General features: G+C 33.7%; 2 protein-coding genes across 2 annotated transcripts in view; both read right to left on the bottom strand.

Annotated features, from left to right (window-relative positions):
- LOC117684046 (uncharacterized) overlaps nucleotides 1–27,412 on the bottom strand; it is a 48,009-nt gene that overhangs the window by 7,016 nt on the left and 13,581 nt on the right. Inside the window, exons 3-4 of the mRNA XM_066075133.1 lie at nucleotides 7,741–7,857; nucleotides 7,580–7,626 (exon numbers count right to left, since the gene is read on the bottom strand). The gene's annotated coding sequence lies outside the window, so the exon portion shown is untranslated. The remainder of the gene's footprint in view (nucleotides 1–7,579; nucleotides 7,627–7,740; nucleotides 7,858–27,412) is intronic.
- On the bottom strand, nucleotides 16,162–26,611 carry LOC136272728 (uncharacterized). The gene is made up of 6 exons (XM_066075061.1): nucleotides 25,986–26,611; nucleotides 22,657–22,818; nucleotides 21,733–21,818; nucleotides 20,865–20,953; nucleotides 17,396–17,505; nucleotides 16,162–16,715 (listed from the first exon to the last, which is right to left on the bottom strand). Exons 1-6 carry the CDS (start codon nucleotides 26,520–26,522, stop codon nucleotides 16,386–16,388), a joined length of 1,314 nt encoding a protein of 437 aa, XP_065931133.1. The 5' UTR covers nucleotides 26,523–26,611; the 3' UTR covers nucleotides 16,162–16,385.

The raw sequence follows: 27,412 nt of genomic DNA, 5'->3' as shown, positions 1-27,412 counted from the left end.
GTATTTGTTCTTATCTCAGTTATTAATTTAAGCTTATTAATTGTCATCAGGATAGTAAATGCCTACTCTCTAAGCCAATTTACTCTAGTGGTGGTCATTCTACACATTTAAGAGGGAGTTACTCCCCTTGAATATTTTAGCTAATAAATCATGCCATGACATTTATAGCCAAGAAAATCATCCATTTTCACAAAATGTATTACTTATGGTACAAAATCCACTAAAACTTACACTTAAAGGAGAAATATGAAAATATCATGTAGTCTTGAAGGTGGCAGGGGACAGTTTTTTGGATACAATTCATTGTAGCCAAGGGATGCATGTCAGAATTTCCTCAGTTACCATTCAGCACACATACCTTTAATTCACTCTTTATAAGGCCAATCACCAATTTCTGAAAAAACTACTAATCAAAACCTGTAAAATTCTCTACATACTGGTTTTTATGAGATTTTGACCCTTTCATATTTTGATTTTTTTCATGATTTTCAGCTTTTTAGACCTCCCCCAGCTAATTCCCTGCAGAGGGTTGACCTCTCATACCGCGTGCATGTTGCACCATCACATGTCAGAAACTTACCGGTGTATAGATTACAATGTCCCATCCACCTACTTTTCGTGTTATTTTACCTCCCGTCTGTAACTTGCAATTTTACCGTGTAAAGTCAACACAACAGTCATAGCCGCAGGTTTCGCATTTTACTTCTGATTCTAATGTACCTAACATAAGGGGCCTACATATTGCATATCAATTTCAACAGAAGACACCCCTCTAACTAATGATAATCACTAAAAATCATTTCATGAATTTTAGCAACACTCATAAGCCTTCAAGTACAGCAACTCTCAATTTTACAAAAATGTTGACGGGTACTTTATTCGAAACTGTCCCTTGCTACCTTATTCCAGTCTTTCCAACATGTATTCCAGCTTTTGGGGTATATTTCCCACTCAATAGACGTATGTACATACCCCCTCTCTCTCCTCTCTCTCTCTCTCTCTCTCTCTCTCTCTCTCTCTCTCTCTCTCTCTCTCTCTCTCTCTCTCTCGCTCACTCACACACACACTTTACTTTCTATTTACATCTATTTACTCGGTAATTGCTGCTAAATCTGCAAGCTTGCTCTTCTTTATCTCTTTCTCTCTTTCACTTTTTCCCACCAATATGTTTTCTCTCTTTGCCCTTTCTCCCTCTGCTAAACGTGTACTCTTGTTACTCTCTTTTACTTCTTTGCATCATTAAAACTTTTGCTCTTTCTCTCTTTCACTTTTTTTAGAGACATGTTCTCTTTATGTTTGCACTTGCTCTCTCTCACTTACATGAACTCTCTCTCTCTCTCTTGCGTTCACTAGCTCTGGCATTCTTCATTAAACATTCTCTTGTGCTCTCTCTCTCTCTCTCTCTCTCTCTCTCTCTCTCTCTCTCTTTCAGACATTTACTATTTTTAGACATTCTCTGCTCAGGAAATACACATGTTCTTTCTTCCAGTCTTTCCCACCTATGTATGCCTATGGAGGGTAATCGTGTTCAAAAATCCAGACATGTAAACTTGTAAATCGGAATATGTAATCGTGTTGTTGTGTGAGTCTGAGTATGAATATGTGCAATTCTGATCGTGTAACCTATAAAACTCAGGGATGAAGACTTTAGAGTTGACCCCGCAGGCCTTCAATCTAATTTTTCCTGCAGATGCTAATTGCAGCTGTAAAATGTTGTTTGTTATTTACATGTAACTTGCCACTATAATTCAAACTTTCTATCTGTAGTCTCTGCATTTGTATTTCCGTTTTCTGAAATATCATGGCTGACATGTTGCAAATCAACAAATGTAAAGTCTACAAGTTTGTCGAATGTTGACATTACCATATATGGAGACAGTGACGTCACCGATAGAAAAAGGCTAGCTGCAGGTATAGGCATGCCGTAATCGCCGGAATAGGGACGGAATAAATGTAAAAAAAAATATAAGGATGGTCTATAATCATAATATCTCTGGATAACAACCTTTCTTAGAAAGTACTATTTTTCGGAAAGTTATCGATAAGAAAAACAAAGAATATAAAGACATATATTGGTTTTGAGATTTTGATTGATATGAGACATAAGAAGCGCCCTTTAAAAATAAATAAATAAAAATTCCAAAGATAAGGTTAACTGTCGTGAAATTAAATAAGGAATAAGGAATCATTCTTGGAGTATTATGAGGTGATAATTTCGGTCGGGGTGTGATCAAATCCAATAAAGCCCGAAGGGCTTTAAGATAGATTTGATCACGCCCCGACCGAAATTATCATCTCATAATACTCAAAGAATGATTCCTTATTACTTATATTTTATATAATTTTAAGCAATCGTACGATTATATATTTAAATACTAATCAGCAAACCCCGCTGGCGCCTCGATTTGGCGTCATTTGTATTATGGGTTATATAGTACAAAATAGATACGTAGTGTTATCACAGGCAAAGACACTGGAAAATGTAAATATAATGTTATAAATATTTTTTTGAAATGTTTCATTTTGCATTGTCAGCAATATGTAGGGAAAAAAGCCTATCATGCAGGTGAAAATTGGCATTTTTTAAAATTTCAAGCAATTATTTCGGAATATGAGCATGGCGTCCTGAATGTCGGTTCAATACAGACTCACTTTGTGAAATTGGTTGATAAAAAAATCCCGGAGAGCTATTAGAATACAGCTTTACAGCCACTTATGAACATGTACTGTTTGCCATAAGCAACTATAGTCTGTCCCAAGATATTTATGCAGCACATTTGGACGATTTTTTAATTAAAATACACATACCTGTGAAAGAAGTGCAATTAAAATAGATGAATGGGATAATTTCCAAGATAATTTCATTGACACATCTTTCACTCGGAATAAAAACAGATTCCTTACGGAGATTTATAATGGGGAAAGTTTACATCTTTTCTCCATTCGGAATACTCTCGGAATACATCGCACAATTTTTCAATGTTATCATCCGGGCTTGCTGCAATACAAAATCTCCGTAGACATCACATTTTTAGCATTGTATTCAAACCTGATAAGCTAACAGGGGTGTTTCGACTTACAAATCTTGGAAATTTTTCCAAAAAAGTATAAATACATGTATAGTTACATACATTTTTCCGCAAAAAATTACCAAATCTTTGCAGGTCGTTTATTCTAACTAATTCAGAAAAATAGCGAGAGAAAAGCTGTCAATGTAACAGCAAACCAGGTTTTCTTTTGTGTGAACAGTATCCATATTATAATCCATTTGTCAAACCTGAATTGCATATGCAATATGCAATGTATTTGCCAAAAAATGACTAAGTTCAACAGCTGATATTTATTGACAAATTATTAGAAATCAAAATCTTAGCAATTTGCATACCTCTGATGTATGTATAAGTGTTATGCAAAAGAACAATTTCCTATCTCAAAAACTGTACGAGGAGTTATCGGTAGAATAAGGGTACCTTTTTGGCAGCCACTCACCCGCCCGGCATTTTCACTTTTTCAATAATCGAAAAACCCGGTTAAAATTTCTCTCTAAAAATTCTTAGAACTCAGAAGCAATGGAGTTACAACATGGGACCTCACGGCGGTCTCCGAACCTCATGCCGCTAAAAATATATTTACCCCCTTAAGTTTCTTGATCCGTCTCATTTCTAGAAAAGAGTACGCATTTACTTATATTCCAGTTTATATTACATGTCAAATTATTTTATAGAAATAAGATATTATGCATTTCTTTTTAACCCTTATCATACATTGTTTTCCCTCGGACTGAAATGTCACACTTTCATTGGATTAAACATGGCACGTGATTGCCTCATATATCTCTATGTAGGTTCTTTGAGGATTAATATTAGGCAATATGGCCGTCATTGACAGCCGCCTCACCTACTCATCTCGATATATCATATTATTTAACGCAGAAATTGTGTTCAGTAAGTCCTTAAAATATTTAGAGTAGTTGCCCTTTGGAATTATTTTTAAATTAGAGTAGTTGCCCTTTGAATATTGACGTCACATTGTTATATCTGGAGCAGAGCAAAATGGCAGCGTCGAAATTTGCTCAAAATCTGCAAAGATGTTTAAAATTGAATAGCAACAAAACATTGTAAGTAATATGGGTGAAGCGAAGATTTTTTTAAGTGTATTTGAAAGGTGGTATTGATCATTTTTAAGAGTTTAAATGAGTTTAACTTGACGAGATGTAAGGCATCTTGTACATTGCTTTGCGTAGATCACCGCTTTTTGTGAATGAATATGTCGTTTGATAGTCCTTGGGAAAACAAAACACTTAATACCATGAGAATTATATTACAGAAATTAGCGCATTCGTCACATCGGCGACGATTTTTATGTGCATGACCCTCTTCCTGTTTGGTCCAGTTTCAATCATACCTAAAAAAAATTCTAAAAATAAAACCGATATTTTCGTTAGAAAATGGATAAGTGTCCTTCATTAAAAGCTAATTGCAACAGTTAAGCTGAATATTATGTTTATGATGTATCCATTCCGGCGATTACGGCATGCCGTTTCCCCGCAGCAAAGCAGTTGCCATATAAGGTCATGTCAAAATTCGACAAAATTGTAGACTTTACATTTGTTAATTTGTATTATGTCAGATGTGCTATTGCCGAGTCTGAGGATACAAATGCAGAAACTACGGATTGAAAGTGTGCAAAGTTGAAGGTTTAATTAACTGATGAAAGCAATAAAGCTGCAAATTGTGCATCATGCGAAGGAACTGAGTCAAATCTTACACATGTTTATGCCCGAGTTTTATAGCGAGCGCAGCTCGCCGGCGCACAGCGCCGGCGCGAAGCGAGGTCTACCGGCAAGGCGTGTGTGAATAGAAAAATCGGACTTAGTTGCACATACATTCAACGGATTTTTTTGGCGTCAGTAAATCGGACCAGTAATGCATCGTTTTAATCGCCCCAGTAGTTCCCTGTAACCATGGCAATTTTTATCACTTCACACTCTCACGAGAATCAGCAAGACAAATTTAGACAGTAAAAACAATAACGATGTAAGCGACATAGGGTCAATGTTACCTCTAAAGTTCACCTCAGTACACTTTCAATCAAAAATAATCGTGTGACGTCACAAACGTTTACACATTGATCCGATATATTTTTTCGGAGTCAGTAAATTTTGACCCACAATTCATAGTACCAATGGTTTCCAACCTCACGTTCCAACATCACGTTCTCCCAAGAGTCAAAGTAAAACCTTTGAAAAGCTTATAAGATGTGTAATTTTAAGAACATCATGCTTTTTAAGTAAATAAAACAGTATACTTCGCATACTTTTATTTCTCAGGGGAGTTTTAAAGAGTAAGACGACACTTAACCAACGTCAGCTTTGACGTCACAATATGCACTGATAAGGGGAAATTACTCTAATTGAAGTTATTGTAAATCTGCTGAAATGACCAAAATCCTCTTAAAATCTTGCAAAGGCTAAGATAAAGAACAGCTGACGAATAAGGACATTTTTTCAGATACAGGAAACAGTTGTAAATTGCACTTATTTGGATGAATGCTCACAAATATTTTGTTCACTATAATTACGGTAATTTCCTGAAACGTAACGTTATACGTAGCAGAGCCTTTTTTTAAAGGGGGTGGGTGGGTGGATGGCAGCCTCATCCAAAAAATCTTTGCAAGCAAAAAGAAAAAAAAATCATGAAAATTCTAATCCTTCAGCTCTTTAGCAGTTCAATGGTTTCTTTATTTTCACTTCCATTTATTACATGCGGGGGGGGGGGACAACACCATGTTCTTTAAACATGAAACGCAAATAAGCGTAAATTAAAAATTAACATTAAACATTAATTATTTTTTTTTTAAGTGGAGGGGCAAATCCATGGTAAGTCGATTCTCTATGTATAAATTGACAAAAATGAAAAATATTTTAGCATGGAGGGAGCTCTATGATGAGTCAAGTTTTATATGTAAGTTTAAGAAAAAATGTCTACTGCAAAAAAAAAGGGGGAAATCAATCAATCGATCAATCATAATCACAATCACTTTAAAAGAGGAGATGCAGTGCAATGAATATTTATATATTAAAATCTTTATTATTTAACAACATTGTATCTGAGATTAAACTATTGTTCTACATATAAATAAATAAATTATAACAAATCTTATAAACTATGAATAATGAAATTTACTGAAAAATAGGTATGTTTTATTTTTTGGCATTCAAATTTCACGTTGTTAATTTTATTTTATTAATTTATTATAATTCATTGTTTGATCACATGCTGTGCTCGCCCCAACGGTCGCACCGTAAAACATATTAGGTTACACGGTCAGAATTACACATATTCATACTCAGACTTACACACCAACACGATTACATATTCGGATTTCAAGTTTACATGTCTGGATTTTTGAACACGATTACCCTCCATATATGCCAGCTTTCTGTGTCTATTTCTCTCTCATGCAGACTTATGTACTTTCTCTTTCTTTCTCTCTCTGTCTCTCTCTCTCAAACTTTCCCTGTTTAACAGTTATTTACCTGGTAATCGCTGCTAAATATGCGCTCTTGCTATTCTTTAATTCTCTCTTTCTCTTTCACTTTTTTCATCATTATCTTACTTTGTTCTCTCTCTCTCTCTCTCTCTCTCTCTCTCTCTCTCTCATTCTTGCATGTACATGAACTCTTGCTATGTTTGTCCCACTAACTTGTACACCCTCTCTCATTCCCTTTTCTTGTAACATGTACCGTACATGAAATCTTGCTCTGTTTCTCTCTCTCTCTCTCTCTCTCTCTCTCTCTCTCTCTCTCTCTCTCAGACTTTTTCTGCTTAACATGTTCTCTTTCTTTGTTCCTTTTTCCAACATCACCATGACTTAATTTTAGGTCTGTTTTAGAAAAGAGGGCTTACCTACAATTTGCACTTTTTCTGATCCTATTGTAACTTTTTTGTGAAATGTGACATTATCTAGCTCTTGTTTACAATGGATAATTTATAAACTACATGCAGTTGTGTCATTACCCCAGGTAGAGAACAGACTTTAACTGTTATCAAAAAACAAATCAAACCTTATTTTCAAAAACCGGTATATGTAAAATGAGAACTTTCCAAATTATATATGAGGTCATTTATATTATCTACTAGCTTATGACATATGATGGCTATCCCCCTTATCCTGGCTGATTGTTTGAATGTCCCCCAGGAAGATAATCAGACAATATCCCAGCACTGACATTACCACAAGGATATGTTTTACTTGTTTACAGATTAATCATCAAATAGGGATGAGTGCAATAGTCATATTGTCGGTTCATTGGTAAGAAATTGATGTCCTCGACCAATGCCTTCGAGCAACAGTTCTTACCCTAGGACTAACACAATGACTACTGCCCTCATACCCATTTAAAAGATGAATACTATAATGTCTATGAATGACACACGACAACGAACTTGTGATAGCAATGGGTCTCCTGAATGACTCAGGTGACCTAAAAGTACAAAGTATAGCTACACGAACATAGTGATATTACAGGAATACTATATAGCTACACAAACATAGTGATATTACAAGAATACTATACCACATAAATTTTTTCTTCAGTTCACTCTTTATTGATACACAAGGAAACTGTAAAGAGACCTCAAACAGTTATATTGTTATTTTCTTAATACATGTTCAAGTTGCAAAACCATTTGTCTTTTTTAGTAAGTTTACAAGATTGATGTAGAGCAAAATCAATACCACATAAAAACGCTATGTTGAAGACAAGCTAATACAGTGAAGATGAGTTAATACAATGAAGTCTCCAATTCCCGGTCGTCTCTGATTCCCAGTCACTCCTATAAGTTTCATGTCACACTGTAATGAAACAGAAACAACTTTATAAATACATTGATCACGAACAATGGGCCTTTCTGTATTTGATCAGCAAAAATTATTTGAAGGTAAACAATTACTTTCCGAGAAACGAAACAAGGATTCAAGCACTTTCGAAGTGGATTTTCACTCATCTTCGTTATGCTTCTTTCATTATTTAGAGGTGGATGTGAAAGTAATGTTCGAATATTAATAGCTGAAAAATATTGTACATGTATGCATTCACTTACATGTCAAAAATTGTTTATAATGATAAGTGCTCAACTAAATTTACACTTACTAATTAATCAAACTAAATGAGTTGCCCAAATTGCAAGTCAGTTCACCTGAAACATATTTTTTGTGGTTTTACGATATCAAAAGAGGGAGAGAAAGAAATTCAACTAAGTGAAATTTCCAATGTTGCTCTGTCGATGCTCTCGTCATTATATTTATATTGTTCGTTATTTTTCTTTGTGTTTACTATACGTAGGGTCACATAACACGCACAATGATTATTCTATTCTGAATTACTATGTGAGTATATCCCTCTAACTATTTTTGACTTGGTAGGACAACAAAGTAGTGCCTTTAAGCAAATTAGTGCCTATACTTGCAGAGTGTATATCAGAATGCTTGACACATGTCAGATAAAGAGGATTTGCAATTTTAAAAGCAAAAGTCAAAATTGAATTATCATTTGAAGGAGAAAGTTCAAATTGTTTGATGTACACCCTTTTTAAAACTGTGAAATTCCCTACTTTAAGTTTCATTTTCAGAGTTTTTCAGTACAGACGCTTTCTGCCGGAAAACGAATCAGACTTCACACCACAAAATTTTAACAGTAAAGAGATAATTGGACGAGCTTTCATTCAAGAGGTCCCTTGTTGCTGAACGAAAATTAGGGCCGCAGCATGTTAACATTACCGCCTATGGAAAATGCATTAGTAGACTATACTCATATACTCTTATTTACGTAAAGAAATAGGTCCCTGTTTCTTGTGTATCAGTAGTTTTAATGTTTTGATCGTATTTATCTGGGGGCAATATTTTTTGAATGCTGCAAATAGCTGCAGGTCTGTAGCTCCAGATCTGAAAATATTTGGATGAACAACCTTGGAGCTACAGTGCCACTTATTTAAGAAATTGCAAATTTATTGCGCAGAAAAACGTGCACTAGTTTTGGACTAATTAATTTTCTTTATATGTCTCTTTACTTGCCTCAGACTTTTTCCGAAACACACTACCAACCTCGGATAATCAAAAGTACGAAAGCCGAGAAGGATCATTCGAGATTCGAGATTCGAGATTCAAAATACGAGATTCGAAATACGAGATTCAAGATTTGAAATTCGAGATTCAATATTTAAATAATCAAATCAAGGATCTGAAAATGTGTATCCTAGCGATATCAAACTGTTCTAAATAAAGATCATCCGTACATGCTCTTATATACAAATAAATGCTATGTTCACTTCTCCCTACCTAACTAAATAATTATTTGTATTTACTTTTACACAGAATATCTAAGTAGACTACTAATAATGCATGTGCTTCGCGGATCTAAGTGATTTTGATTGGCCTGGTGCATTTCCACCTGATGCGTTTGAACCCTGGGGTATTTCACCACCAGTAATAGTTTAAACCCCGGGTTTATTCACCACTTTTGTGTAAAAATGCGGTTATGGTAGAAAACTTCATAAGCGTAGCTAATTTTTCTGTAGGGGGTTCCTAGGTCAATTTTAAATAATTTTACTATGTAAATTTAATAAGCTCCATTTTTCCCGAGGAGGGGGTCCAGATCCCCTGACCCCCTCCTTTCTAGATCCGCGCATGAAGATTAGTACATGTATCTAAATAATCTAAATATAAATAATCAGTTCGGTTTCACCAATACATATATAAGCATTACTTATTTTTTTATATATGCATACAGTCATACACTAGCACTATGATTATAAACAAATCATTGAGATATTATCGCATCATACGGAATTATTAATTAATATAATTTTTTTCCTTTTCCTCAGTAAACAACTTATTTTATTACGAGTCTTACTTTTGGAATTGTTTTCAATATAGAAGGATTCATACTCTATAAAATTAAGGTCAGACGACACGTTCCTCAATTTTAGATAACTTTTTCCAGGAATTTGTTAATGGTTTACTATTACTTTGACAAGCTGCAAAATACTAGAGTATGCAATTCCCTATATAATCCTCTTGAAAATACACTTGAATTGCTGATATAAAAATAAATAAAACTAGAGCACAGCGAAACTTACAACATTATAACTATATCTCCACTCGGCCATCTAGACATATACCCAATCAAAGTAAATTTTAATCATTTTTAAAGTAATTATAAAGTTAATATTTTTTATTGGAACTCTTTATGACGAGGAGATACAAAAAAGATTCTCAAGGAACGTGTCGTCTGACCTTAAAGGTAGGGGTGATATGGTGCCAATTTTTTCACATTGCCGATTTCTTGTACAGAGAACAGTAAAACTTTTTAAAAATTTGATTGTGCATGAATATTTCAAAATTAATTGTTGTATTTTGTTATAATTCATTCATTGATATATCAACAAGAATGAATAAAAGGTATAGACAAGCATATATATCAAAGCTAAGTTAAGTTTCTCTGTAGTTTCCTACCCCCCCCCCTTCCACGCACCAAAAATTGACAGTAATTACATATAAATCATACAAATGTTTACTTTGTATGTAAGTAAATCTCCTCTATAGTTGTAAATAAGCACTGCAAACAATGATGTGTGTATTTAATATACTACAACATTACACTTAGCCAGATAAAATGTAATCGGGGTGAAGCTACAAGGGGCGAGTGGTGCAAATTTACCAATTTGTCGCCATACACACAGAACACCAAATAAAGAAACTGTGGGTCGTGTGTGGAATGCATAAAAGATGGCGGCAAATTATCTCAAATAATCAGTGCAAAAACCAACAAATAGGCTGTTATTTGGTACCTATCCTGCAAAAACATTGATAAAAAATGTTATCGTCACATAACATAGCAGATTAAGTTAATGTGTACATATGATCAACGTACATGTAATTCTAATATACAAAAAGGCGGACGTATCAGACGGGGATCCAGAAAAATAAATTTCAATCAAAGTACTGAAGTACTGAAATCCGGGCTCTTTTGGTGTGTCTTTATGCATATTGTGTAGTAAAGACTGAAAGTATCTCTCTCTCTCTCTCTCTCTCTCTCTCTCTCTCTCTCTCTCTCATATGCTTTTAATGTCGGCAGAGCATCAGAGTGACCAAATTTGGAAGCGGCTATAAACAAAAAATATGTCTGTCTAGTAGAAGTTAAAAAGTTCAACAGTTGCTGCCTTGAATTTTGCATCAATCCCCGTTTCTTCATCGCGCAGCAAAGTAGTTCATGGAAATTCATGCGCATTGTATGTGTCCAACATGCATAGTATTGTTTTAAAAACACGTTATTAATAAGAAAACTAAAAAAGATAGACAATTCATTCGAAATTGAAAAAAAGAAACAAAATGCAAACACTTTTGACAAAACGTGGCTCTTTGTGTAACTATTTGGTATAACGGAAGCTTTACCTCGACGCTGTTTGGTTTTTTGTTTATTTGTACTATTTATAGTAACATTGGCAATTTGCCTGCCTATAGCCAGGACTTTGCTTTCAGCAGAGCCTGGCTAAAAATGATCGGTTGAATTACATTAAATGCTTTGAAAATTGTTTTAAACTATCGCACGGGTCGAAATGCATGATAGAAGCTATGTACAGTGTAATTGGAAACTTTCATATTATATCAATATGTAGTATTACCTATTATAACAAATGAGAGTATAGCACAACTGCCACAAGCAATACATGTCCTTTACCGGCACCACCTCCCTCCCCATAAAAATGAAACAATTGTCGTTTTATTTGCTAAAATGTATGTGGTTCAAGATTTTTCTAAAGGACATACACTGCACGAAAACTCGCGTTTAATTTCTCCTTAAATGCAATTTAAACGTTGCGATTATTTAAAATTTAAATATGTAGAATTACATATTGTGTGCCAGTAAACAATAAAAAATAATTAGCATTTAATTCAAGTTTACTGGGTTCCGTAAAAGAACAAATTTAATAAAGTTGGAAAAATTGTAAACTTACTCATACGTACAGATTTATGTGTTCCGTAAACTAACATTATACCTTTTGTATATAAAACGTTTAATTTTCATTAAACATGCAAAAAAAAGTAAATTTAATGGATATATTAAATTTGTTTGGTTAATTTAATTTAATGTAGAACTTAAACTTCATTGTTTGTTCTTGTTTAATTTACACTTTACATTATAAAATTGTCAAAAATTCAATAATATACGGGATTCGTAAACTTCCAAATACATTCAAATAAGATGCTTTCATAAACTTCATTATACCTCTTGTTTATGTGACGAGAATATTTGGATAAAACCTGCTGATATCAGCTAGAATTCTTTATATTTTACGCCATTATTATTCTCGTTTAATGAAATAATATCTTTATCTAGAAATGAAAAACATCCAGTTGTTTTCTTTGAAATTATGTTTTTGCAATTTTTTTGGAAAATTAAAATCACACAAGTCCACTTATGATTCGATTTTATTGCATGTCAAATGTCTCAATGATATTTAAAAAAGATACAAGTTTTCTTACAAAGCAAAATATTTCAAAATTTTAGTATAAGTGTCACAATTTTGAAAATTACAATATATACTCCATATGGAATTGATGCTATTACAATTATAACTTCTGATAAAGTTCTTAAAAATACTAAAGTAAAACTCAGAATTTGGAATTTTGAAAAACACACTTATTTGACATAAGCAAATGCAGTGCAATACACATAAATTGGAAACAATGCAGTCTATCTGGACTGGTAGAAAAAAAAAACGACTGAAACTGGTCTGCACATAACAAGCTATAATTTCCTAGTAACTTGCTTATTTTTTATATTCAACATAAAATAAGAGAAAAAGTCAATTTTCCACTATAATGCATGTGGATAAAGTTATGCTCTCTAATTAAACTGTTTAACTGCAACTTGAAAAGCAATTGTTGAAATTTGACTAAATTGAAGTAATCAGATTTTGTTACTTGTTCAATGGTAACTTAAATACACACACACAAACACACATGTGTATCATCAAAAAAATCTGTCCATGTTCATGTATTTTGAAAATAGTATTTTTTCATTCAAACTTTAACTTTGTAGTACACAACTCGCAAGCAAACAGATCAGAGTTCTCGATTGAAATGCTATATTTAAAATGATATGATATGGAGAAATGATATATTTAAAACATGGATCGAAATTCTTTGCTTTTTCATTTTAAAAAACTCGATTAGCAAAAACAGCTGGACAAGTACAATATTACTGTAATTATTAAAAGCAATATCAGATTTGAATAACAAAATAACACATATAAAGTTTCACTTTCAATACAAATTATTCAAGTCTATCCTAATAAGTTAACAAATGTTATTTCTTGCATCTACAAGAAACTGACAGGGAAGCCTCACTCGCCCACAAGCAAGAGCAAAAGGATCGGTCTGAGACACCACCTTTCTCTTACTTGGGTATCAAGATCTGCAACTTACTGCCAGCAGAGCACCTTTTCAAAATACCCTTGTATTGTATTCTATTTCACAATAAAGATGCATGCACTAATTACTGAATTTAAGCTTAAATATACATGTAAATAACTCGAGAGCAAAAATATATGTACTACACAATAAGCCAATCTGACAAACATTGAAAATATGGCCAAATTTATAATTTGATCTATGAATTAAAACTAATATAAGCCTTTGACAGGGGAAGCCTCACTCGCCCACAAGCAAGAGCAAAAGGGTCGGTCTGAGACACCACCTTTCTCTTACTTGGGTATCAAGATCTGCAACTTACTGCCAGCAGAGCACTTTTTCAAAATACCCTTGTATTGTATTCTATTTCACAATAAAGATGCATGCACTAATTACTGAATTTAAGCTTAAATATACATGTAAATAACTCGAGAGCAAAAATATATGTACTACACAATAAGCCAATCTGACAAACATTGAAAATATGGCCAAATTTATAATTTGATCTATGAATTAAAACTAATATAAGCCTTTGACAGGGAAGCCTCACTCGCCCACAAGCAAGAGCAAAAGGATCGGTCTGAGACACCACCTTTCTCTTACTTGGGTATCAAGATCTGCAACTTACTGCCAGCAGAGCACCTTTTCAAAATACCCTTGTATTGTATTCTATTTCACAATAAAGATGCATGCACTAATTACTGAATTTAAGCTTAAATATACATGTAAATAACTCGAGAGCAAAAATATATGTACTACACAATAAACCAATCTGACAAACATTGAAAATATGGCCAAATTTTAATCAGAAAAAAAATCTGAAACGATAAAAAAATACACTATGAATACTTTTTGATATAACAGTTGAATGTGTCATATCTAATTCAGTAAAAAAGCATTGCAACAAGAGGCAGATATGCCACACCGCTCACCTGAGCAACAATAGACATAATAAAATCAGCTTAATGGAGTCATATACAAAATATCTAAACAATGTCTTATAATACATGTAGATCCTGTTTGAAAAAAATTCCCTGCATATTATTAGGTTTATCATTAACCTCATTTGTAACAGAATTTTTTTTTTTACAGTCATATCATATATTGAGCATTGCAGTTCTCAAAAAACCAAAACTTACACAACTCTTTATATATACATGTATATTATAAACCTACATCAAACTTTGAACCTCTTGTGAGGCCCAAGAATTGTAAATATCAAATGCTTGCACATCAGTAAAACCCCACATAATAGCATTTGAGTTTTTGTGAATAATTAATTGTTTTATCTTTGTAAAACTGACCCCCCCCCCCTCCTTGTGGCCTAACCCTACTCCTTATTAACATTGTAATTTTGACAAATTTTAATCCACACTATCTTGACTGACTAAAGTTACACTAGTCAAACTGTGTTTTAAACAAGTGAAAAGCTGTCAATGTGACAGCAAACCGGGTTTTCTTTTATGTAAACTGTATCCATAATCCATGTCAACCCTTATCCAGTGAAATGGAGTACCCTACATGTATATGCAACATTTTGCCAAAAAATGACTAAGTTCAAAAGCTAGTATTTTTTTCGATAAATTATCGGAAATCAAAATCCTAGCAATATGCACACCTCTGATATATGTACAATTGATCTGCAAAAGAACAACTTCCTATCTTGAGAACTGTAGGAAGAGTTATCCGTACAATGAGGGTACCCTATATGCAATATTTTGCCAAAAAATGACTAAGTTCAAAAGCTGGTATTTTTTCGATAAATTATCGGAAATCAAAATCCTAGCAATATGCACACCTCTGATATATGTACAATTGATCTGCAAAAGAACAACTTCCTATCTTGAGAACTGTAGGAGGAGTTATCCGTACAATGAGGGTACCCTATATGCTATATTTTGCCAAAAAATGACTAAGTTCAAAAGCTGGTATTTTTTCGATAAATTATCGGAAATCAAAATCCTAGCAATATGCACACCTCTGATATATGTACAATTGATCTGCAAAAGAACAACTTCCTATCTTGAGAACTGTAGGAGGAGTTATCCGTACAATGAGGGTACCCTATATGCAATATTTTGCCAAAAAATGACTAAGTTCAAAAGCTGGTATTTTTTCGATAAATTATCGGAAATCAAAATCCTAGCAATATGCACACCTCTGATATATGTACAATTGATCTGCAAAAGAACAACTTCCTATCTTGAAAACTGTAGGAGGAGTTATCCGTACAATGAGGGTACCCTTTTGGCAGCCGCCCGCCCGCCCGCCCGCCCGCCATTTTCACAACCGGATTTTTCCGTTGGAAAACCCGGTTAAAAATGATTTTTAAAGATTTTTCTCTGCAGATTATGTAAAACTTTGACCCCCCCCCTCGACCCCAAGCTACCCGGATCATAATTTCTTCTCCATCTGAGGATGCTGCCACACAGGTTACAGCTTTTCTGCCTGATTTATTGTTAAGTATTTCTTTGAAGATTTTACTAATTTTATGCCGATGTGAAAATTCTACCCAACAACTGTGGCCCAAATCTACCCCTGTGCATCATGATTTTATCAAACTTAATTCTACCCTAACCAAGAATGATATTACATTAGTTTCAGCTTCAATGGCTAAATCGTTTTTAAGAAGATTTTTAAAAAATAGCTTCAAATTTTGAAGGATTTTTTATTACCCCCCCCCCCCCTTTAAATGATTGTGTGACCCTTGATGTTTACAAACGTTAATCCCCTTTACCTAAGGATGCTTTTGCCAAGTTTGGTTGAAATTGGCTTAGTGGTTCTGAAACAGAAGGGGAAAATGTAAAATGTTTACAGACAGATGGACGAATGGACGCCGTACAAAAAGTGATCAGAAAAGCTCACTTGAGCTTTCAGCTATTTATACACGTCAGTAGCAATTTTTTTTTTCAATCTCGAATGGCCCATCTCTGTTCTTCTGAAACATCGTCTGGTTTTTCTCTAAGGGAATCTCTGTTGGTCCTTACGCGCTTTACGCTTTGTCGTTTTGAACGTTTGGATTTAATAGTTGAACTTTTAGTATCCAAGTCTTTGAAGATTTTCAGACATTCTTCAGAACGCCATTTTAGATTAGTAATTTCATATACTGCATCGTCTTCTGATTCGTTTTCGTATTCTGACGACATATAATCAACATGAAGTACAGCTTGGACTTGGGCTTTTTTCTCCTCATCCCAGGAGGTTTTATGTTTCAATGCAGCCTGTCTAGCTTCCATTTTCTACAACATATATACACATGTATACACACACATACTGACTTAAAAAAGTTAAATCAGCTGGTAAAAGGTTAGGCCTTTTATTTTAAATTCCTTAGAAAATTTATCTAAGCACTATATCATTATTTTTTGAAAGATAACAAACTGAGTAACAGGTGTTTGCACATCATGAAAGTTTGTCTGCACACACTGTTGCAGCTATGAGACTATATATCTTAAAAACAAGAGATGTTTGTTAAACACATGTGCCCCCTTCTCCCAAATAACTGAATTTTTTTCAAGTCTAAGGTGCATAAGTCAATAAAAAAATTATTGATTAGACCCAAAATTGAACTTTTCTAGATATTATTATAAATCTGTATGTCTAGTTTCATATCTATAGGTGCAACCCCTGCAAAGAAAATGAATGGAAATTGTTGGTGGACTGACCAACCAATAGCAGCAAAGCAATGTGCCCTATACTTGTCTTTAAACTTCTTGCCTTGTCTGCTAATGTAACTTATATGTCAATACTCCTTTTTAATCCTTAGAGGGTAAGTTCAAATTAATAGAAGAGTCATTGAATATAATCCTACGCATTAAAATAGAAGAAATCTTACGCTTATTGAACAAATTGTATAATGTATATGTCCAGATAAATTAAAACTTTAACTCTTAAAATATGCAGTGCAATTAAGGCATACCCTTTTTTTCCTTTGATAAAGAACCATTCCCTTTTTGAAGGAATCAACTCGCCCCTTCCTTATCCGCCTTTCTTTGTCTTGCATTGATTGAAAATATCTGTTTATTGCATCTAAAATATAACATTGCACCAAAAATTATAATATCTGAAACTGCAGAAAAATAAACCAAAACAACTTCAAAAGAAATGATTTAAGGTCAAGGTCTAGTAAATGAAAGGTGTCTACAGAATAATAAAATTTAAGATATAAATTCTTTCAATAACAATATTAATTGCCCAAAATTTTTGGTAAACACAATGAAAAATCATGTTTAAGACTTTAATTTTCAATGAAATATGAAGGAAATAAGGAACAAATTTTGGAGTTTTGTTCATTTTTTAGTAATAAAATATATCTAGAATGCCTACAGTCTCTCCAAAAATGGAATCAATCTAGCTCTTGACCACAGGCACCTGAATTTTTATCAATCAGTCGCTTAATAAGTCATTTATCGAAAAATTCTACCCCTACTATATATAAATACACAAGGTGTGCAACGCCATTTTGACCCCCTCGTCGATTCAGGCTTCGATTTGCCACATAAATCAGATATGCCTACCGGTTTGCGTGTAACATTGAGTTCAAATATGATATTTCTCACTATACGTTTCGTCCTTATGTTTAAATCCAACGCATTGATAATGCTATCAACTAAAATTCACGCAGACTTGGAATTTCGTCCCGAGGCTCGATAGCCATCAGCTGACGTCACGAAATTTCAACTCCGCGCTGAATGATCTAATACATAAAATTTTCAAAACAATAATTATAAATTTATTTCATTGACAAACTAAGATCAGAGGCACTAAAGAAACCAAAACACTGTGTTGTTTGTTATCCTCATTTTACTTAACATACGTTTTAAAAAGTTTATGTGTTAGATCATTCAGCGCGGAGTTGAAATTTCGTGACGTCAGCTGATGGCTATCGAGCCTCGGGACGAAATTCCAAGTCTGCGTGAATTTTAGTTGATAGCATTATCAATGCGTTGGATTTAAACATAAGGACGAAACGTATAGTGAGAAATATCATATTTGAACTCAATGTTACACGCAAACCGGTAGGCATATCTGATTTATGTGGCAAATCGAAGCCTGAATCGACGAGGGGGTCAAAATGGCGTTGCACACCTTGTGTATTTATATATAGTAGGGGTAGAATTTTTCGATATATGACTTATTAAGCGACTGATTGATAAAAATTCAGGTGCCTGTGCTCTTGACCTCCTCTTCAAAAATGATGTTAAATTAAATATAGGTATCGGGATTACTTTTCCCATGATTTAACATAAAATGCGCCAAGAAATTGTTTAATTTTCTAGGTAATTCCTTTAAAGCCGTAAAGTATGGGAAAAGACTCTTCAAATCAATTATGACGTCATAATGGTTCTAGCACCAAAAAGACACTCTGGAATCATTTACTAGCCAAACTCATTGATTGTGAGGAAACGTATGTATGTCGTATATCGTCATTAGCAAGACTCGTACAAATGATCAATGTATTTTTAACAGTGTCTATATGTAAAGCAATAACGTTTAACTGCATAACTGGACACAAAGTAATCAAGTTTAACAAAATCAGAATAATTGCTAATCTTTATGCACTTTAAAACACATTTGCTTCTGACACCGGAAATTGTAAAACAAATATTGACCAGCGCCGAGTCAACAGGTAGCTGCTTACGTAATGGCGAATACACTGGCAATATTTAAACTCGTTGGATGCAAGAAATAGTGTTGAGAGAGGATAAATATTTCAATACATGGAAATAAAACTAAGAAAAAGGTATTTCTAATGCAGTAAATTTAGTAAACACTCGTACAATTTGCAAAACACGCGATATCCGCAGTCACTACTCAGCAGTGATTGGGAAGGCCAAAAATGTCAATGGGATGATGGCCCCACAATTATTAATTTTAATGGGCCATTTTCATAATGAAAGGGCCATATATTTATTCACTGGGGTCATTTTGTAAAATTGAAAGTATCAAGGACCAACCTTGAGCAAAACAACTTCTACAAAATTTAAAAACTTATATAACCAATTGGTTAAATTTCATTTATTTGACGTGTTTATACATTTCATTGATGCAATGTTTTGTAATGGTGTTTGCTAATTAAATGATAAATAAAATCAGTCTCTGTACTCGTACTTCTGTGTTTTTTGGAGGTATTAGTCAAACCCTTTGACCAAATTATTACCATTATGTAGAGAATCTTTTTTTTTAAGATAACTTAAGGAAAGAGTTTTTCTTACTATTTAAACATTAATTTTGCGAGTTATTAACTAATTACAAGCTACAACTAATTGTAGTATCAACACTTAAATTAATAAACATCAGCTGTAATTTTCAATGCACAGTGTGTTTGCATTAATTACCCGTGTTAATTTATTACCCTTATCGATAAGCATGAAAAGACATTTGCGAGTTTTAATAATCACAACAGGGATTAATTGAGGCTATAAAAAGGTAATTTCAATTAGATAATCATCATTTTATTGAGAACTCGGAATTCGTGCCTGGGCGACTTAAACTTCTCTTTCGGAGGAAATTCTGGAATGATCTTGTTTAAGACCACGAATAAATGAGTGGAAACGTTTTATTGGTTGTTTATTTCTGTTTTACCAAACACGACCAATGAAATTTGATGTTTTAAAATGAATGTATTAAGGTCCTAAAAGACGATTACGCAAGTCGTACTGAGTGAATTTCCAGCGAACATCGCTAAAACTGTTATTACCGATGAGAATTTTGAATGCACACTTTGGCGCTTAGAGCAATTGATTTAATGCGCCATTTTTTTTCTTTAATGCAACTATGGCGTGTGGGGCAGGTCCTTCCCAATCACTGCTACTACCGTGGTATCAAGAAACACGGCTTGAAAAAAATGGGCAAAATTTTAGGCCAACGTATGTACAACACCCACCCCCCACTTTTGATCAAATGTTGGCTGTAAAAAGTGTGTGTTATACACGCGACATTACGGTATGTAACAAAGAAAGGTATGGCCTCCTTGAAATTGAACCCCAGATCTCTGGCTTATGAAAGTCCACCAATCAACCTCCATTTAGATAAATCGATTGATTTAGCTATATAGTCTTATCAAGATAATTCTGAATAGCTTGATTGACCTTTTTTCTTTTTATTACTTAATATTGTAACTTCCTCAAAAAGTAAAAGCAGTACTGCCGCGCTCCTACTAGTATTAGCTAGTGGGTTACCCTTTAGCTCAGTCAGTAGAGCGTTGGTTTTTAGAAGAGCTTGATAAACCAAAAGCTATAGTTTGTGCCCGACCTAACAAATGGCTTAATGGTTAATTAAACCCAATAGCCAAGCTATTAAGAATGACATATATCCAACTCTACCCAAAAATTTTGGAATTATTATTTTATAACTTAACATTTAATTTAAAAGAGCTATGTACTGACCTTTTACAAATGCTTTGCAATCGGGGTATATACCAAGGACATACTGACAAATATGTTCCGTCATCTCTTTATTGACATCTGATGAAGGTCTGAAACATAAGATCATCTCTTATCAAATTACCCGAATTACATTTACACAACAATTATTTGATCGTGTTTATCAATAAAATATTTTTTCAAAATACTTCATACTGAAGATACAAGAGTGACATCACTCTTTTGAACCAGTCCAATGACCGTGCAATCACCAAAAGCAGGAGGGGTGGGATGGGGAAAGGGTGTGTTCACCTTATAAGGTCATGATCATGATCTCCAAACACTTTCTATTGCCCTACACATGTTAATGTAGCATATCTTTGACAAGGAACAAGTAAATATGATTTAATATACATTTATAATTAAAGAATTAATAATCACACAGATAATATTCCTTTGTGTGATTAGGATGTCATCCGTCAGTTTAATTTTCATACTAGTATGTATCATATCATTCATATCAATACTATTGGGTGCCAAATAGAATATGGTTATATGATATTTTGTTTCAACATGTTTGACAAATGGACTTCTTGTCACATACCATGGAAAACAGGAAAGCAATACAATAATTTGAACAAACTAAAAGCTACTTTACCAGAGGTTGCTTCAACATTAAGGTTTTTGATTTTTTTAATGTTCCCCATATTTTAATTTATTTTTTATTTTTGATGGTTGAACAGAAAGACAGCTAGAATTGAGGAAGACGATGAAATATGACCAGAAAAGCTCACTTCACTCGACCACGCTTTAATTCAGCTCTTGTGAGCTAAAAAAAAATATATATATATATATATATATATATATAAAATAAATTCTTTTAAAATTTTACTTCAATGTTTGGTTTCCATCGTTGGATTTTACATTCCACTGCAGTCCCATGGAAGTTCCATGAGAGAATCCATCGTGCACAGCAGTCTGAAAGTATGCATTCACTAGTGAAAAGCCATGATGCGATTACAAATATGCTGATATTCAGATATCACAGTATAATTAGCCTGTGTGTTATATGTGTTACACAAATCTTTTGGATGTGTATAAATGATTGAATAAACATGAATTTACAAACCATTAATACTATAGTACTTATTTATGTGAAACAAATTATCAATTATATGCATGTAATGTCAGAGCAATATTACATTTCAACAACATATTCAAAAAAAAAAAATCAATAAGAAAATAAGAAATACAGAACACCATGAGTTTTAGGTGTGAAAAATCAGACATACAAAGAAAATTAACAGCTTTTTAACCCAATTCCTTATATTAATTTTAGCCAATGCTTCATTAAATGTTGTGTTCAGATGACCAGGGTTGTCTCTAAGACCCGGGAGGCGGGGAATTTCCCCGCCTAAAGTGACGTAATTACCCGGCTATTATTGACGACGTAATTACCCGGCTATTATTGTATTTCAAACACAATCTAGCTATAAGGTAGACCTCCAGATCCCCTTCTACATTTTTATTTCTCCCTTCTACTTCAATTTTTAGAGACAACCCTGGATGTAGCCTAATCTTTCAATTATTTGTTTCTTGTCAGAGAGTATTACCACACAATTTACTAATTTAATCCTTAGTTTTCTCTCACGCCCCCACCCCCAAAAAACCATAATTCTAGCAAAGCCTAATAAAGCTTTAATAGATTCATCAATAAAAAGAATTCTTCTTTCAATTCAAGATTTTTTTCTGCACGCATTTATATATTAAATGAGACAGATCAGGTCTATATTATAAAGACATCGTATATACTTACACGGACATGGTTAGGTACACAGATTTTGACCTTCCTATTCCCTTTCTTTTGAGATAAATTACTTCCAGAAAGTAAAGTTATTATTTCTTTTTGTCCTTCTAGGATTTTGTCTTGCTGAGACTCAATCTTCATCAGCTTCGTAAAGAGGCCCTGATGCTGGTCCTGTATATTCAATATTAAAATATTAGTGAAAATACTTTTAGTTTAGAATACAGAAAATGAAGAGTTATTCTAAGGGGAATCAAGTGAAGTCATACCCAAACTGACTTGTACCCAATTCAATTAACTCATAATAAATTTGTCCTATTGTAAAGAATGACATTTGGATTGTAAATATAAAAGATATTCAGATAAGCTTAGCCTCTGATATAGTTTCAATTAATTAGAAATTATGAGATAACTGAATGTCATCTCGGACCGACCTTTAAGTTTGCCAAAGAGGAGTGACTTATAATGAGTAGCCAAACCTGTGCCAGGATTTTTAAACTGAATTATTATTAAGACCTTGTTTTTGATTATTTCTTAAGAAATACTATTTTGTTCTGCACAAAACTTGCAAGACTACTGATAACATTTACATGATATTACTATGTCCTCAGTGAAACTTTTATCTTAATTTTCAATATTTCTAGCAAATAGTTCTATCAGGTTCATACAGTACAATCACTATAGATTTAGATACATAGCTTGATTTACCTACCTGAAGTAGGTTTATTTAGCTATCTATGAAATTTTGCTTTTTATGTAAAACAGACAAATAATTGCAAGAAACTGCATGTCAACCTATATTATTTGTACTGTGTAGTTTTAGAAAAGCAACCCAAAGCAAAAACAGTTATAGTGAGCGCAGCTCGCCAGCGCGCAGCGCCGGCGAGCGATGCGAGCTCTAAGAACCAATGTGCGTGGGAAAAAGAATGAGCTAAACCTACAGTTCATCAAACAAATTTTTTTGTCTACGTCCCATAATGCTCTCTAATGTTTTCACCCATGGTGCTATGCCAAAAATGGCCGACTTTTAACTCGTAATTTACAGTGACTTAAAGTTTGAAGACACGTTTTGAGTACCGCATATACTTTGGCGAGACTCAAAAGATTTGTTTCATGCTTCCATACCTTCGTATTGAGTCGAGAAACGTAAACAAAGACGGACAGAGTCGTGGATGACGTCACAGTGCACTCGCGCTATATTTCCCGCGATAAATTTAGAGGTGGATCAAACATTTGTAATGAATGTACTGGCTATTTCAGTATAGACTGCGATACCTGCCTCATTGACATATGATTTGTTTTTAATCTTTTTTTAATATAAAGATTTTATATATATATACTAGCAAGAGCCATACTTTACTGTCATATCAATCCATTTTTAAGCTAATTGTGCATGCATGTACAGTAGGCAGGTAAGTATATGAATAGGGAGGAAATAAACAATAGGACATTTTGAACTATATAAAAAGGAATAAAATGAAAAAATAAACAGGTAAAAAAATTATGTAGATATTGCACATAGTCGGACCATTAAATTTAAAAGTGGGAAATTACACACCTACAAACAGGTACCGGGCTCTCTCTCTCTCTCTCTCTCTCTCTCTCTCTCTCTCTCTCTCTCTCAGGGTACGGGTTTGCGCTGTATGTATCATAACCATTAAAATTAGTACCTTTGGCATACTTATTGTAGAGCAATACTCTCTCAAATATTCTTTGACGTTCATTGATACCTAAATAAAACTATAAGTTGACAATGATGCAAGGTATGTGTAATTCTTGCGGCGCTCGCCAGAACGGTAGCACCGTAAAACATATTAATATGGCTGCTTTTGAGAGGTTTTAAGCAAAACATGCATTTCTATTGTATGAATAAGTGTATAACACCTTGTGTGCAATGAGGCATGTATAAGTATGATTACTTAACGATATGCTGAATTATTACCAATCATACAGGGCTCTACATTAACTTTTTTTCCTACTTGTCCATTCGGACAAGTGACCAAAACATTTACTTGTCCGAACTTCAACTTCAGTTGTCCGAAAAATTTACAAGATTAAAGATCAAATATTGTCAACTTGAAAACTACAGTACTCTATTTATGACTAAAATAAAATCATTTATTGATTAATACTCTAGCTATAATTAATAACCTGACTTTTTAAATGGAAACTTAAAGTGTCTTTCCTATAATTATATACATGTATTTGTTCTATATAACATTAAACATGATTTGTCAGCTGTAGCTTTGTCATGGCAAATTACAAGACATCTTAAATTTAGCATCAGGTTTAAAAATACATGTAACTGTTATATTGATTTCTCAGCTGTTTTTTAAACTAAACATGGAATGTCATCATAGTCTATCAATGATGAATGAAACCTAAAATAAGTTACATTTCTTTCCATAATCCTTTATCTATGCTACCTTTTCTTCCTTTCTTTTTCTTAACATATGTGTTTGGTACTTTGTAAGAACTAAGATCCACACCTTGAAAGTTGTTTGAAATTAGTAAACTTCAATCCCGATCAAGAGTAACTCAATTGCATTCAAAATAACTAATCGATAAACTTATAACGAGACTACGGATAAACTTATCACAAAACTTTCTTTTCTTTTTTAAATGTTGGAGACTTCTTAATATAAAAAATGCACTTGTCCAGTCGGACAAGTGGCCAGCAATATTCACTTGTCCGCATATTTTTTTAACTGGTACCGGACAAGCGGACAAGCGTTAATGTCGAGCCCTGTCATATTAACTAGAACTGTTCGAACTTCTTTGTTATTTCATTTTTATAAGATGTAGGTGTTTGGTAGTAAGTTCTTAAGTTTTAAGGCTGTGTATAACTGTTTATGTGTTCACATAAACAGTTATACATAGCCTTAAAACTTAAGAACTCTGACAAATGTAATTGCACTGAAAGACTATTATTTTTATTAGTAATCTTTTCATGAATTGTTTTCAGATCAGTTGACAGTTGAAAATTACAGCTGCATCCAAGTGCAACTTTTTGAACAAATGCTCATGAATATAACAGAAAAGCATAGGCCTAATTTTAAAGTACATATAGCTAAATAAACCTACTTTTCGGTAGGTAAATAAATCTATGTAGGTAATTCTAGCTACATAGCTAACTCTATTGATTTAATGGACAGTTGCTGATAATAATATAATTGAAGTTTGAACTCATTTTTCTCTGGACTATTTGATTACAGATGGGTTTGGATACGAGTCATTTCGGGTACGAGTTGACTGTAAAACTTGCAAGGGAAATAATCATTTTAATAAGGGGAAGTAATTATCTATCAAATTGCCAAGAGCACGTGTTTATCGATACTCACCAAACCACTGTAACTACTGACTGGCGAACATATCCCCGAAGTGCTGCCAAAAACTGAAGCTGAGTAGCCAAGAACTGAAGTTGACGGGCTAAGGACTGACGTTGTGGGGCTAAGGACTGACGTTGTGGGGCTAAGGACTGACGTTGCGGGAGCAGTGGATAAAATTCTCCGATTCAGCGTTGCCGTGATTGTTGGTAGTCCCAAGGTTGATGAGCCCGTGACAGAGGTGGGGGACATACTAGCCTCAGTGGAGTCATCTAGCTGTGGTAGGTCACGTTGAACACTCTTTGATGTTGATGTACACGCAAATAACGACTTTTTCGCCATCTTGTTAGTGCTACTCGAGATCGCTTTCACTGCCTGGTGTTGAGGTGTCTTTTTCTTTCTTTTCGACGCTTTCTGAATGGTCTTGCCGATGGATTTTTTCCTGACAATCTCGTCTATATATGAGTCGGATGATTCATTAGACCAAGAGCATGATGAGGATTCATTGTCTTCACTAAATTCCGATAGATCGACTTCGCTTGAGTCCGACATGGTTTTTCAGCACTGTTTGGCGGGCTGAGAATTCTCTCGATTTTTGATTGGCTAAATTTGTTTCACATGCGCGTAGAAGTCAAACTTTTTTTCAGCAACAATAGGCATATAACAGATTTTAAAATAAAAATTCTTTTTAATGTACTATGAAATTATATTTAACAGATAATAACAAAACTGATTAATTTTGAATTATTTGCAAATACGGCTCAGTATATTATAAAGTAAAATTCTTTAAAATCTCTCTCTCTCTCTCTCTCTCTCTCTCTCTCTCTCTCTCTCTCTCTCTCTCTCTCTCTCTCTCTCTCTTATCAAATATATAAACCTAATATATTTTTTTTTGACTTTATGATTTTTTTTTAAATTTCAGAACACTAAATTATTAAAGTCATGGGACGACACCAGGCAGATACCAAAAAAGCTTACAGGAAAAGAAGAAGGCAGCGTAAAAAGGTAGAGGAAAACATACAAAAAACAGCGAATCCAACAGTTACATCCACGTGTAAGAGTGATGATGAATTGGACAAAAACCCAACAAGAAGTAATAATTCCGAGAAAAAGAAAAGTCACCAGTCTGACAGTAAAATTATGTGTCACGAACAAGATCTTATGCCTTTTGAGCGCGATCCTTTATATTTGAAATGGATGGAATTTAAGAGATTGAACAATAAAATTCATAGGGTGGTTACTGGAAAATTTTATTAAATAAACTTCGGGTGTTTGTTTAATTGTTTGTTTTTTTCAAAGGTTTTACGAATTAAAGAACAAGGATTTAAAGTCAATTCTAATATTTCAGCGATTTTGATTAATTAATTAAAAGTATTGAGAAAACCGACTGAAATGAAATACATTTAATAATTCTATAAGTGAAGTCCACTTAGATCGGGTCA

The sequence above is a fragment of the Magallana gigas genome, chromosome 1 (genome assembly GCF_963853765.1).
Source record: "Magallana gigas chromosome 1, xbMagGiga1.1, whole genome shotgun sequence".
NCBI lineage: Eukaryota > Metazoa > Mollusca > Bivalvia > Ostreida > Ostreidae > Magallana > Magallana gigas.
Note: the sequence above shows the minus strand (reverse complement) of the source record. Positions and strands in the feature narration are given on the sequence as shown.

What these genes read in the sequence shown, in the direction of transcription:
- LOC136272728 (XM_066075061.1), bottom strand. Translation starts at nt 26,522, where the DNA reads ATGTCGGACTCAAGCGAAGTCGATCTATCGGAATTTAGTGAAGACAAT. An exon ending in TCAGTAGTTACAGTGGTTTG is followed by an intron (nt 22,819 to 25,985) that starts GTGAGTATCGAT and finishes TTGAATATACAG; the next exon opens with GACCAGCATCAGGGCCTCTT. An exon ending in GTGTACCTAACCATGTCCGT is followed by an intron (nt 21,819 to 22,656) that starts GTAAGTATATAC and finishes GCATACTTTCAG; the next exon opens with ACTGCTGTGCACGATGGATT.